The sequence below is a fragment of the Macaca fascicularis genome, chromosome 7, assembly GCF_037993035.2.
Source record: "Macaca fascicularis isolate 582-1 chromosome 7, T2T-MFA8v1.1".
NCBI classification, from domain to species: domain Eukaryota; kingdom Metazoa; phylum Chordata; class Mammalia; order Primates; family Cercopithecidae; genus Macaca; species Macaca fascicularis.
This window is the reverse complement of record NC_088381.1, coordinates 49596759-49610383: the sequence shown is the minus strand read 5'-3', so window position 1 is coordinate 49610383 and position 13625 is coordinate 49596759. Positions and strand designations below refer to the sequence as shown.

The window sequence follows — 13625 nt, the reverse complement described above, 5'->3', positions numbered from 1 at the left end:
GTGTGGCAATTCCTCAAGGATCTAGAACTAGAAATACCATTCGACCCAGCCATCCCATTACTGGGGATATACCCAAAGGATTATAAATCATGCTGCTATAAAGACACATGCACACGTATGTTTATTGCGGCACTATTCACAATAGCAAAGACTTGGAATCAACCTAAATGTCCAACAGTGACAGACTGGATTAAGAAAATGTGGCACATATACACCATGGAATACTATGCAGCCATAAAAAACGATGAGTTCATGTCCTTTGTAGGGACATGGATGCAGCTGGAAACCATCATTCTCAGCAAACTATCACAAGAATAGAAAACCAAACACCGCATGTTCTCACTCATAGGTGGGAACTGAACAATGAGATCACTTGGACACAGGAAGTGGAACATCACACACCGGGGCCTATTGTGGGGAGGGGGGAGAGGAGAAGGATAGCATTAGGAGATATACCTAATGTAAATGACAAGTTAATGGGTGCAGCACACCAATATGGCACATGTATACATATGTAAGAAAACTGCACGTTGTGCACATGTACCCTAGAACTCAAAGTATAATTTAAAAAATTTTAAAAAGAATGGCTGTTTTGTGAACAACCACATCTACTAGTAACAATAGTATGGTTATCCCAAGTGAGTCAGTAATACCAAATGAGCTCTTTCAACCAACTGGACAGATTAAGAAACACATTCCATTCCCCCTGTGACCCTGAGCTCTCCTGTTTTACCTCTTCCGTATCTCCCTCTATGGGTTCTCTTCTTCTGCTCAGTCCTTCAAAATTGCTTTTTCATGGCTCACACCTGTAATCCCAGCACTCTGGGAAGCTGAAGCAGGAGGGTCACTTGAGGCCAGGAGCTTGAGACCACCCTGGGCAACATAATGAGACTTAATTTCCACAAAATAAATTTAGCCAGGCATGGTGGCATGCACCTGTAGTCCCAGCTACTCAGGAGGCAGAGGCAGGAGGATCACTTGAGTCCAGAAGTTGGAGGTTACAGTAAGATATAATCACCCCACTGTACTCCAGCCTAGGCAACCTTGTCTCTTTAAAAAAAAAAAAAAAAAAGTAAAAAACTCTTTTTTCCAGGATTCCATCCTCAGCTCATTGCAGGGTAATGTCAACCAATCTAATGGCTTCAATTACCACCTTTATGTTGTTGACGCCAGAATGTACATCTCTACTCCAAAACACTTGAGTTTCAGATTTCTATATCCAACCACACTGGACACATCTCAATTTAGATATCCCCTCAGAACGTAAAACTTATCATATCCAAAATCCTCTGAAAGACAGGATTTAACTCTGATTTCTCACCATCACCTTCTTCCAAAACTTGCTCCTCTTCCTTCCTGTATTTCCTATTCTAGTTGATTATCTTATAATCCACCAGTCCATTGTTGCATCTCCAGGGCATAGACCAGTGCTTGGCATATAGCAGATATATTCATTTTTTGAAAAACCAACTGAATGAAAAAGTACATGAATTTTTCTTTATCTGCAGCTTCACTCTGGCTGTTAGCTATTACAAACTCCACAGCATAAAGACTCAACTCAATTCTCTGACGTACAGAAGAAAAGCGACTGACAAATTGAACACACTTCAAAAATAATAGTGCCCCGTAAGAACTGCAAAGGAAATCCATGCTAATTCTCTGTACTAATAAATCTAGTCCTTCACTCATAGATATGAACGTCTCCCCGAGAATCATCAAATACTTGAAAAATACCAACAGCATAAAATAGAAGAACCAAAATGCAGAGAGTTAGAAAAATATAATTCTGAGAAGCAGAACAGAACTTTAAGAATCAGAGACACTGAAGACAAGATTTATGGAAATTAAAAATACAATAAAAGGAAATGAAATTTAAAAATTAGATGGATATGGTATATAACAGAATACAAATAGCTAAAAACAAAAATGATGATACAGAAGATAAGACTGAATACGTGTCCTGAACATACAATAAAAGGACAAGGAGGGTCAGGTGTTGTGGCTCACACCTATAATCCCAACACTTTGGGAGGCCAAGGCAGGTGAATCACCTGAGGTCAGGAGCTGCAGACCAGACTGGCCAACACGGTAAAACCCCGTCTCTACTAAAAATACAAAAATTAGCCGGCATAGTGGCAGGCGCTTGTAATCCCAGCTACTCGGGAGGCTGAGGCAGGAGAATCACTAGAACCTGGGAGAGAGAGGTTGCAGTGAGCCAAGATCACGCCACTGCACTCCAGCCTGGGCGACACAGTAAGCCTCTGTCCCAAAAAAAAAAAAAAAAGGACACGGAGGTAGAAAATGAGAGGCAAGTTAAGAGTTGTTGTAGAGAATAGTTAGAGAACATGTCTCATAGAGAATGGAAAACAGTGTGGCAGATGCTGCTAGTTATCTGTCTGCCAACCTGCTACCTACTCTTCTCTTTTTCCTTACTAATAGAACCCTATTTTTGTTTAGAGTGGCAATGTGACCAGATTAAAAACTACATTTAGCCAGCCTTCCTTCTAGAAGGAGAGCTGACATGACGTAAGTGGAAGTCTGTGGGGGCTTTTGGGAAAGTTGTGCTTTCCCAATATAGGCTCTGTCCTTTTCTCCTTGTTGCTTTCTCTTTCTCCCTCCCTAGAATGCAGATGTGATGTCAGATGCAGCAGTCTTCTTGTAACCATGAGGAAAAACTCTCGGCCTTGACATCCGAGGACTGCCAAATCAATGCCAGCAACTACTTACGTGATTTCTTTTGGGAAAACATAAAGCTGCCATTGAAGTATATAATGAAGCAGCTAAACTCAACCAGAAAGATTGGGTGGACATCTTGTTTCAAGAGAATTAAAAAAATAACCCCCTAATTTGTAAAGCCAATATTTAGTTGCATTTACACACAATCCCCAATTGACACAAAGAGAAGGGGAGGGGAAAAATAAAGAACTACTCCAAGGCCCTGAGCCAAAGAAAGGCAAGGGTCTTCAGAATGAGTCAACTGAGTGTCACACCGATAGGGATGGGAAAAAGACATGAAACACAACTAGATGCCTATTGCTGATATTGTGGAATTCCAATGATGAAAAAAATACCCAAAGCTTCTAGGGGTCATCAACAAGAATCAGACTGGTAAGAGATTGCTGGTCAGCAAACTGTTAGAAAATCATGCAGCAACGCCTGCAAAGTTATGAGGAAACATGGGTTTTTGATCCTATACTTAGACAAATCATGAATTCAGTATAAGGATAAAATCAAGATATTTTTGGAATGTAAGAATTCATAAATAAGACAGCCATATGATAAATGGAACCATTAGCATGTTTACTAATAAGGAACTGAAAGTTCTCTACTTACCCAATCTTTCTGGTTGAGTTTAGCTGCTTCATTATATACTTCAATGGCAGCTTTATGTTTTCCCAAAAGAAATCTGTAAAAGATACATTTTCCATAATTATTACCTGAAAATTCTTAGAAGACTAACCCTACTAGTCCCACATTTTACTCATATTTCATCCAGCAGAGAATTCTAGAAGCCTTTTCTCTATGAGCTGGTTGTGCTGGTTTGGTCAGTGAAGCTGCTATACACTAACAGCAGAAGCTCTCTTAGTAGGGATTGCATTGGCAGCTGTTCCAAGGCCTTGGTCTCATTCTATACCAATTTTAGTGAGAGTCTTGTGGAATTTTTCTCCTACAATGTACTATAAATGCAGACCAAAAAAGAAATAAGCCAAATGATATGCCATGTTAAGCAGTAACTATCATTATTTATCATCACCCATTAGGGACATGTCCTTTCCTTCCAAGACTAAGTCTCTTTCCTTGATATTGGATCCTGAGTTTAGAGAGAAACAGGGAAAACCAAGCTTTATGCAAAAACAATGCAGGTATGAATGGCAACGTGGCTAAGAAAGGGGAGATGGGAACTCCATGGAACAAAGGACTGAAAAGGGAATACCTAGTAGTTTATAAAGACCTTTGAGATTCTTTCCATCTAGGAATCTTTAGGACATTCACTCAACAAATACAGATGCTCCTCAACTTATGATGGGGTTACATCCCAATAAACCCACTGTAAATTGAAAATACTGTAATTCAAAAATGCACATAATACATCTACTCTACCAAACATCATAGACAGCCTAGCCTATCTTAAGCATGCTCAGAACACTTACTCTGTTCCACGGAGTTCCTATCTCCACTTTCTTAACTACGTTTGCTGACAGTTGGGCAAAATCATCTAACACAATGCCACTTTTATAATAAAATGCTGAATATCTCATGTAATTTACTGAATACTATACTGAAAATGAAAAACAGAATGGCTGTATGGATACTTGAAGTACAGTTTCTACTGAATACATAACAATTTTACATCATTATAAAGTTGAAAAATTATATAAGTTGAACCATCAGAAGTCAGGAACTCTCTGTCCTTACTCAAAACTTACTGTGTGATAGATATTAAGTGTTAGAAGAGTAGACGAGAAAAATTCCAAGGATTGCCAATAAGTTTAGAAGACTTTAGGGTACAAGGTGTCTCTATTTACATGATAAACAATATCAGTTCCCCCATCAAACTAGAATGCACAGTGTTTAAAACACTTAGTTCCTTAACACTAGTTATCTCATTTTCTCAAATTTCAAACTTAATCCATGCTCTTTAGAGTGAATCCCATTATACCTATTAAACCATTCCCCACTTGTGTATCAGGCTAATGTGGCTGCCAGCAGCAAGCTGTACCTAAGAATGCATTTTACACTGTTCTCTGTGAGTGCCCTAGGGCCTCCAGGTTGCCAATACTCACAAAGATCTCGCCACCTGCTTGAGGTTATCAGCACTCTGAGGGCTTAGAACTGCACATGTCTGGAAGAGTTCTAGGGATTCTTGGATATTTCCTTCCAGGCGAAATATCAATGCTGCCAAGAAACAGAAAATACAAAAAAAAGTAAAACCATGTTCTGGGAAGAATGGAGCCTGGTGTCAGAAAAATTGGAGAAAAGAAAACTGGGAAACCACATCAAGTAAATCCTTTGGACAACTGTATCCTTAATACAATCAGATATGACTTCAGACAGGCTGAAACAATGACCAAAACTGTTGACAAGCTAAACTCTCTTTTAATAAGGTAACTCAACCCTACCTACTTCTCTCTCTACTCCCACGATCCATCACACAGATAATCAGTTCCTCTGCAAATTATCACACAAACTCTTCACATTAAGAGCATTTTGGGGCTTCCCCATCAGATGCTTCATTTATCATAATTGACTTCCAACTGATAGTTTTCAGACTGAACCCCCAAATGGGGCAAATGGAATCAATACCTCAAATTCAGCACGGAGATTCTGACAAAGAATACAGTAACACTTCAGACTTCGGTTCTCAGTATAACAACCAGTTAGAACCAGAGGTTTTTCCTAGGCCTATGTTTTCAGAAGAATTTATCAGACACTGAAAGTCTGATACTTGTGACACTGGGAATAAGAGCATTTTTTGCCATGATGTCCTAAATTTGTCAATATCTTACCAATTATGTCAGAAAATTATAGGTTAATCTGAAGACTACACATGCAATGAATGGTAAACAAAACCATTCATTCACACCCAAGAGCCAAAAAGAAAGTTCCTGGAAAAACTAAGAATGCTACTTATGCCACTAAAGAGGAAAATTTAAGTCAGTGGGATGGGTGCAGTGGTTCATGCCTGTAATCCCAGCACTTCGGGAGGCCAAGGCAGGCAGATCACCTGAGGTCAGGCATTTGAGACCAGCTTGGCCAACATGGCAAAATCTTGTCTCTACTAAAAATGCAAAAACTAGCCAGACGTGGTGGCATGTGCCTGTAATCCTAGCTACTAGTAGGGCTGAGGCAGGAGGATTGCTTGAACCTGGGAGGCAGAGGTTGCAGTGAGCTGAGATCAGGCCACTGCACTCCAGCCTGGGCAACAGAGCAAGACTCCGTCTTTAAAAAAAAAAAAAAAAAAAAAAGTTAAGTGAGTGGTCCTTAGGTTTCTGATGAGCTGAATTTACACTCTGCTTTATCTTGTTTATTTCTAGGCTTCTTCCCCTCATCCTGATTAACCTTACAAAAATCCTCAAGCTCTTCTTCATCTCTTTTAGCATGATTACAAGGAATCCTTCCAAAAGCATCTTCTGGCCCTGAAATCACTGTATCAGGCAGGAATCCTAAGCATCCATTCCAAAAAACACTAGCCAGAAACTAAAACATGGGTGACGATAGCAATTTTTTAACATTACTAGTCATTTCCGAAGTCAAATCCAACACAGTAATTATATTCAGATTCCATAAAAAGATTAATACGGAATAAAACCTTTCTGGAACATTTACGCTCATGCACCTGTAATGACATTTTGGTCGACAGCTGTATAAATGACGATGATCCCTTAAGATTATCTTGAAGAGGAAAAATTCCTATTGCCCAGTGATGTCATAGCAATCAAAACAGTGCAATGCATTACTCACCTACCTGTGGTGATGCTGGTATAAACAAACCTACTGTGCTGCCAGTCACATAAAAGTACAGCACATACAATTATGTATATATAGAACTTAATACTTTATGATAATAAATGACTACATTACTGGTTTATGTATTTACTACGCCATACATTTTAACCTTTATATTAGAGTGTACTCCTTCCACTTACTAAAAAAAAAAGTCTAACTGCCTCAGGCAGGTCCTTCAGGAGGTATTCCAGAAGGTATTCCTATTGCTATAGGAGATGATAGCTCCATGCATGTTACTGCCACTGAAGACCTTCCATAAGGAGGTGGAAGACAGTGATGTTTATAATCTTGACTCTGTGTAGGCCTAGATAAGTGTGTGCGCGCACTGGCACGCGTCTGTGGGTGTGTTGCAAAGACCTTAGATGGGTCACAAAGCACTGAATGCCAAAAAAGACAACAAGGATACATCTGCATGTTAGTACTACCATTATAGTAGTGTGTCTGTCTTAGTTTTTAACAAAAAAGTTTAAAAGTAAAAAAAAATAAAAATACAAAGTTTTAAGAATAGCATAAAGAGCCGGGTGTCGTGGCTCATGCCTACAATCCCAGCACTTTGAGAGGCTGAGGCAGGAGGACTGCTTGAGCCCAGGAGTTCAAGACCAGCTTGGGCAACATAGTGAGACTCTGTCTCTACCAAAAAAAAAAAAAGAAAAAAAGAAAAATTAAAAGCCTTATAGAATAAGGACATAAAGAAACTACTTTTGTACAGATCTACAATGTTGTTGTGTATTTTAAGTATCACCCCAAAAGAGCCAAAAAGTTTTAAAGTTTATAAAGTAAAAAGTTATAGCAAGTGAGTTTATCATTGTAGAAAAAATATTTTTAAATAAATTTAGTGTAAGCTAAGTGTACAGTGTTTATGAAGTCTATAGTAGTATATAATAATGTCCTAGGCATTCACATTCACTCACCACTAACTCACCCAGAGCAACTTCCAGTCCATCCACAGTAAGTACTCTATACAGGTGTACTAGCACTATTTTTTATCTTTTATACCGTATTTTTACAGTACCTTTTCTATGTTTAGATATACTTACTACTGTTTTACAACTGCCTACAGTATTCAGTGCACCTGCTCATACAGGTTTGTAGCCTGGGAGCAACAGACTACATCATATAGCCTATGTGTGTAGTATACTATATCATCCATCTATGTTTGTGTAAGTACACTCTATGTAATGGTCACACAATGACAAAACTGCCTAACAACACATTTCTTAGAACATATCTCCATTGTTAAGCGGTGCATGACTGTACTTGAACTTGTTTCTTAAACTGCCTGCTCTTTTTCAAGAACCTAGGAAAAGTGTATTTCTCTAGCAAGAAGACAAGTGTCTTACCTTGGACATAGATAGCATATTCACACAATCCCTGAGTCTCCTGAAGCTGTTCTTTGATAATAGCCTGAAAGAGGAAGAAAAATGCTTCTGAGCAGTGGTTAAGTTTCTTCAGGTGTCTTTAAGAAAAAGTAGACATGGACAGGCCAGGTGCAGTGGCTCATGCCTGTAATCCCAGAACTTTGGGAGACCAAGGAGGGCAGATTACAAGGTCAGGAGTTCAAGATCAGCCTAACCAATATGGTGAAACCCCGTCTCTACTAAAAATACAAAAGGTCAGGCGCAGTGGCTCACGCCTGTAATCCCAGCACTTTGGGAGGCTGAGACGGACGGATCATGAGGTCAGGAGATTGAGACCATCCTGGCTAACATGGTGAAATCCCGTCTCTACTAAAAATACAAAAATTGCTCCCGCAACGCTCGACCCCAGGATTCCCCCGGCTTGTCTGCCCACCATGGCCGACAAGGAAGCAGCATTCGACAACGCAGTGGAAGAATGAGTGATCGACAAGGAATACAAAATATGGAAAAAGAACACCCGTTTTCTTTATGATTTGGTGATGACCCATGCTCTGGAGTGGCCCAGCCTAACTGCCCAGTGGCTTCCAGATGTAACCAGACCAGAAGGGAAAGATTTCAGCATTCATCGACTTGTCCTGGGGATACACACATCGGATGAACAAAACCATCTTGTTATAGCCAGTGTGCAACTCCCTAGTGATGATGCTCAGTTTGATGCGTCACACAACGACAGTGAGAAAGGAGAATTTGGAGGTTTTGGTTCAGTTAGTGGAAAAATTGAAATAGAAATCAAGATCAACCGTGAAGGAGAAGTAAACAGGGCCCGTTATATGCCCCAGAACCCTTGTATCATCGCAACAAAGACTGCTTCCAGTGATGTTCTTGTCTTCAACTATACAAAACATCCTTCTAAACCAGATCCTTCTGGAGAGTGCAACCCAGACTTGCATCTCCGTGGACATCAAAAGGAGGCTATGGACTTTCTTGGAACCCAAATCTCAGTGGGCACTTACTTAGTGCTTCAGATGACCACACCATCTGCCTGTGGGACATCAGTGCCGTTCCAAAGGAGGGAAAAGCGGTGGATGCGAAGACCGTCTTTACAGGGCATACGGCAGTAGTAGAAGATGTTTCCTGGCATCTGCTCCATGAGTCTCTGTTTGAGTCAGTTGCTGATGATCAGAAACTTATGATTTGGGATACTCATTCAAACAATACTTCCAAACCAAGCCACTCAGTTGACGCTCACACTGCTGAAGTGAACTGCCTTTCTTTCAATCCTTACAGTGAGTTCATTCTTGCCACAGGATCAGCTGACAAGACTGCTGCCTTGTGGGATCTGAGAAATCTGAAACTTAAGTTGCATTCCTTTGAGTCACATAAGGATGAAATATTCCAGGTTCAGTGGTCACTTCACAATGAGACTATTTTGGCTTCCAGTGGTACTGATCGCAGACTGAATATCTGGGATTTAAGTAAAATTGGAGAGGAACAATCCCCAGAAGATGCAGAAGATGGGCCACCAGAGCTGCTGTTTATTCATGGTGGTCACACTGCCAAGATATCTGATTTCTCCTGGAATCCCAATGAACCTTGGGTGATTTGTTCTGTATCAGAAGACAATATCATGCAAGTGTGGCAAATGGCAGAGAACATTTATAATGATGAAGACCCTGAAGGAAGCGTGGATCCAGAAGGACAAGGGTCCTAGATATGTCTTTACTTCTTGTGATTTTAGACTCCCCTTTTTTCTTCTCAACCCTGAGAGTGATTTAACACTGGTTTTGAGACAGACTTTGTTCAGCTATCCCTCTATATAATAGGTACCACCAATAATGCTATTAGCCCAAACAGTAGGTGTTTTCTAAATAATAATGGGGGGCTTGATTCAGCAAAGCCACAGACTTACGTTGAAATTTTCTTCAGGAATTTTCTAGTAACCCAGGTCTAAAGTAGCTACAGAAGGGGGAATATTACATGTGATTATTTTTCTTCTTATGCTATATATCCCCAGGTTTTTCAGACTCATTTAAGTAAAGGCTAGAGTGAGTAAGGAAGAGAGCCAAATGAGGTAGGTGTCTGAGCCATGAAGTGTAAATACTAAAAGATGTCACTTTTATTCAGGAAATAGGGGAGATTCAAATCATATAGATTCCTACTCCAAAATCTTGACACTTGACTTTCCAGGATGCACATTTTCATATGTAGACCAGTTTCCTCTTAGTTTCCTCAGTTAAGTCAAAAGTACATGTTCCTGTTTCCCCATATATTCATATATTTTTGCTCGTTAAGTGTATTTCTTGAGCTGTTTTCATGTTGTTTCTTTCCTGTCTGTGAAATGGTGTGGTTTTTTTTGTTGTTGTTGTTGTTTTTAACTTGGGACCACCAAGTTGTAAAGATGTATGTTTTTACCTGACAGTTACATCACAGGCAGACTGTCAAGTTGAGAAGAGTGAATCAATAACTTGTATTTGTTTTAAAAATTAAATTAATCCTTGATAAGAGTTGCTTTTTTTTTTTTTTTTTAGGAGTTAGTCCTTGACCACTAGTTTGATGCCATCTCCATTTTGGGTGACCTGTTTCACCAGCAGGCCTGTTACTCTCCATGACTAACTGCGTAAGTGCTTAAAATGGAATAAATTGCTTTTCTACATTAAAAAAAAAAAAAGATACAAAAATTAGCCAGGTGCGGTGGCGGGCACCTGTACTCCAAGCTACATGGGAGACTGAGGCAGGAGAATGGCGTGAACCTGGGAGGCGGAGCTTGCAGTGAGTGGAGATCGCGCCACTGCGCTCCAGCCTGGGCAACAGAGCAAGACTCCGTCTCAAAAAAAAAAAAAATTAGCAGAGCAGTAGTAGTGCATGCCTGTAATCCCAGCTACTCAGGAGGCTGAGGCAGGAGAATCACTTGAACCCAGGAGGCTTCAATAAGTATGATTACTTATTCTAGAACAGGGATTTGCAAACTATGGGGCTTACAGGCCCTGTATATTTTTGTACAGCTCTCAAGCTAAGAGTGGTTTTTATATTTCTAAAGGGTTATAAAAAATAAGATAACAAACATGATGTAGAGACGTATGTGACCTACAAACCCTAAAATATTGTTGGCCCATTACAGAAAGTTTACCAACCCCTGCCTAAAATCTAACTAGGCAAGCTAAGAAAAGTATGAAAAAATTTCCAAGTATTATCACAGATGAAAAAGAAAAAGAACATTTCAAGATTCATACTGGTGGCCAGGTGCAGTGGCTCATGCATGTAATCCCAGCACTTTGGGTGGCCAAGGCGGGCAGATCACCTGAGGTCAGGAATTCGAGACCAGCCTGACCAACATGGAAAAACCCCATCTCTACTAAAAACACAAAAAATTAGCCAGGTGTGGTGGCACATGCCTGTAATCCCAGCTACTCAGGAGGCTGAGGCAGGAGAATCGCTTGAACCCAGGAGGCGGAGGTTGTGGTGAGCCGAGGTCACGGCATTGCACTCTAGCCTGGGTGACAAGAGCAAAACTTCACCTCAAAAAAAAAAAAAAAGATTCATACTAGTATCTGCCTTCGGGTCAGTGGTGTCAAAAAATACTGGTATGGGCCAGGTGTGGTGGCTCACGCCTGTAATCCCAGCACTTTGGGAGGCCAAGGCGGGTGGATCATGAGGTCAGCAGTTCCAGACCAGCCTGACCAATATGGTGAAACCCCATCTCTACTGAAAATACAGAAAAAAAATTAGCTGGGAGTGGTGGTGGGCGCCTGTCATCCCAGCGACTTGAGAGGCTGAGGCAGGAGAATTGCTTGAAACCAGAAGGCGGAAGTTGCACTGAGCCAAGATTGCACCACTGTGCTCTAGCCTGGGCAATAAGAGCACAACTCCATCTAAAAAAAAAAAACAAAAAACTAAAAAAAATGGTATGAATCTTTGTCATACCAGTATGAATTAGTTCTGTGCGTTGCCATAGGTATAAACGCCATAGGTATAAACCGAAAACCTTAGATGGATTACAAACCTCTGGATGCCAAAAAAGATGACACCAAGGATACAGTCTGCATGTCAGTACTACCACTGTCTGCCTGCAAGTTTGTAACACATATGGTATGTCACCAAAGATATAGAGAAAGAGAAATACAAATGGTTTTTAAATATACACATGATGATCAACCTTGCAATAAGAGGAAAATTAAAAAAATAAAACTCAGGGCCAGATGCAGTGGCTCACGCCTGTAATCCCAGCACTGTGGGAGGCCAAGGCGGACAGATCACGAGGTCAAGAGTTCGAGTCCAGCCTGGCAATATGGTGAAACCCCATCTCTACTAAAAATACAAAAAATTAGTCAGGCGTGGTGACGCTCATCTGTAGTCCCACCTACTCGGGAGGCTGAGGCAGAAGAATCGCTTGAACCCGGGAGGCAGAGGCTGCAATGAGCCAAGATCATGCCACTGCACTCCAGCCTAGGTGACAGAGTGAGACTCCACCTCAAAAAAAAAAAAAAAAAAAAAAAAGAACTGGACAAAATACCATTTTTCATCTATCCAAAGATTAAAAAGTTAATATGTTGAGTTGAACACCTGCCTCCACCAGAAGACCAACATGTCCCCAGAGACTTGCTCTTGACATAAGAAGACACATGGAACACACCTGAACCTGACCCACAGCCTGCAGTCAAACCCAGCCACCCATAGCTGATCTGAAAGCCCATGAGCACTTAATAAATATCTGTTTGTTGGGGGCCACTGAAATTTTGAGGTTGTATGTTAAACATCACTATCATAGCAAAAGATAACCAGTGTATGAAGTGTGGGGAAAAAGGAATTCATATTTTATCACTGAGATATAAACTGCCACACTTTGTTTAGTAGGCACTGTTAGTTGCCTACCCAACATCCCCCTGCCTCTCATTTTTATTATCATGGCAATCTCTTACCTTGCAGGCTTCATAATCTTTCCGGATATAATGAAGATGAATCAACCAGTTCTGCTTCTCCAAAATAGGAAACTCTGGAGCTAGGTAGCATATTTTGACAAAACAAACAACACAGTCATTAGATTTTCTCCTTTAGCACTGTCCTCATGTCTAACCATAAACGTACTGCAATATCTCATTAAAATTTTCATGCTACTGTCTACAAGAATATATTATAATGCATCAAAAACATATAGACTATTAAACTGAGAGATACTTGTCCTACTACATGTTGAATACATATCTTGAGTTTTTGAAGCTTGTATATCAGTTTCTCATCAAATAATGACTTGGACTGAAAAACATAAAATCATCCTTTGTCTCTTCTCCTCAATCTCTCCTTCCCTGGTTATAGAAAGTGAATAGAAAGACTTTCTAAAGGAGATTGCAGGAATATCACTAAGGAAATATATCAGGGGAACTCACCCCCAATATTTCAACATAGGTTCTATTTTCCATAAGTGTCAGCCAGTTGAGAAATAAAGAGAGAGTACAAAGAGAGGAATTTTACAGCTGGGCCTCTGGGGGTGACATCACATATCGGTAGGACTGTGATGCCCACATGAGCTGCAAAACCAGCAAGTTTGTATTAAGGATTTCAAAAGGGGAGGGGGTGTAAGAACAGGGAGTAGGTCATAAAGATCACATGCTTCAAAGGGCAAAAAGGAGAACAAAGATCACATGCTTCTGAGGAAAGAGGACAAGGGCAGAAAGAGGACAAAATCAGAACTTTTGATAAGGGTCCAACAAAGATCACAAGGCAAAGGGCAAAAGCAAAATTACTGATAAGGGTCTATGATCAGTG

General features: G+C 40.4%; 1 protein-coding gene and 1 pseudogene across 4 annotated transcripts in view; one reads left to right on the top strand and one right to left on the bottom strand.

Moving 5' to 3' along the window:
• Positions 1–13625, bottom strand: part of BBS4 (Bardet-Biedl syndrome 4) — a 60148-nt gene that overhangs the window by 22949 nt on the left and 23574 nt on the right. For all 4 annotated transcript variants that reach the window (XM_065548131.1, XM_065548132.1, XM_065548133.1 and 1 more), the window contains 4 exons: positions 12782–12861; positions 7848–7911; positions 4785–4896; positions 3334–3406 (listed from right to left, as the gene is read on the bottom strand). In XM_065548131.1, the coding sequence (XP_065404203.1) occupies positions 3334–3406; positions 4785–4896; positions 7848–7911; positions 12782–12861 (329 nt within the window). The remainder of the gene's footprint in view (positions 1–3333; positions 3407–4784; positions 4897–7847; positions 7912–12781; positions 12862–13625) is intronic.
• LOC102126427 (histone-binding protein RBBP4 pseudogene) lies at positions 8285–9701 on the top strand (annotated as a pseudogene).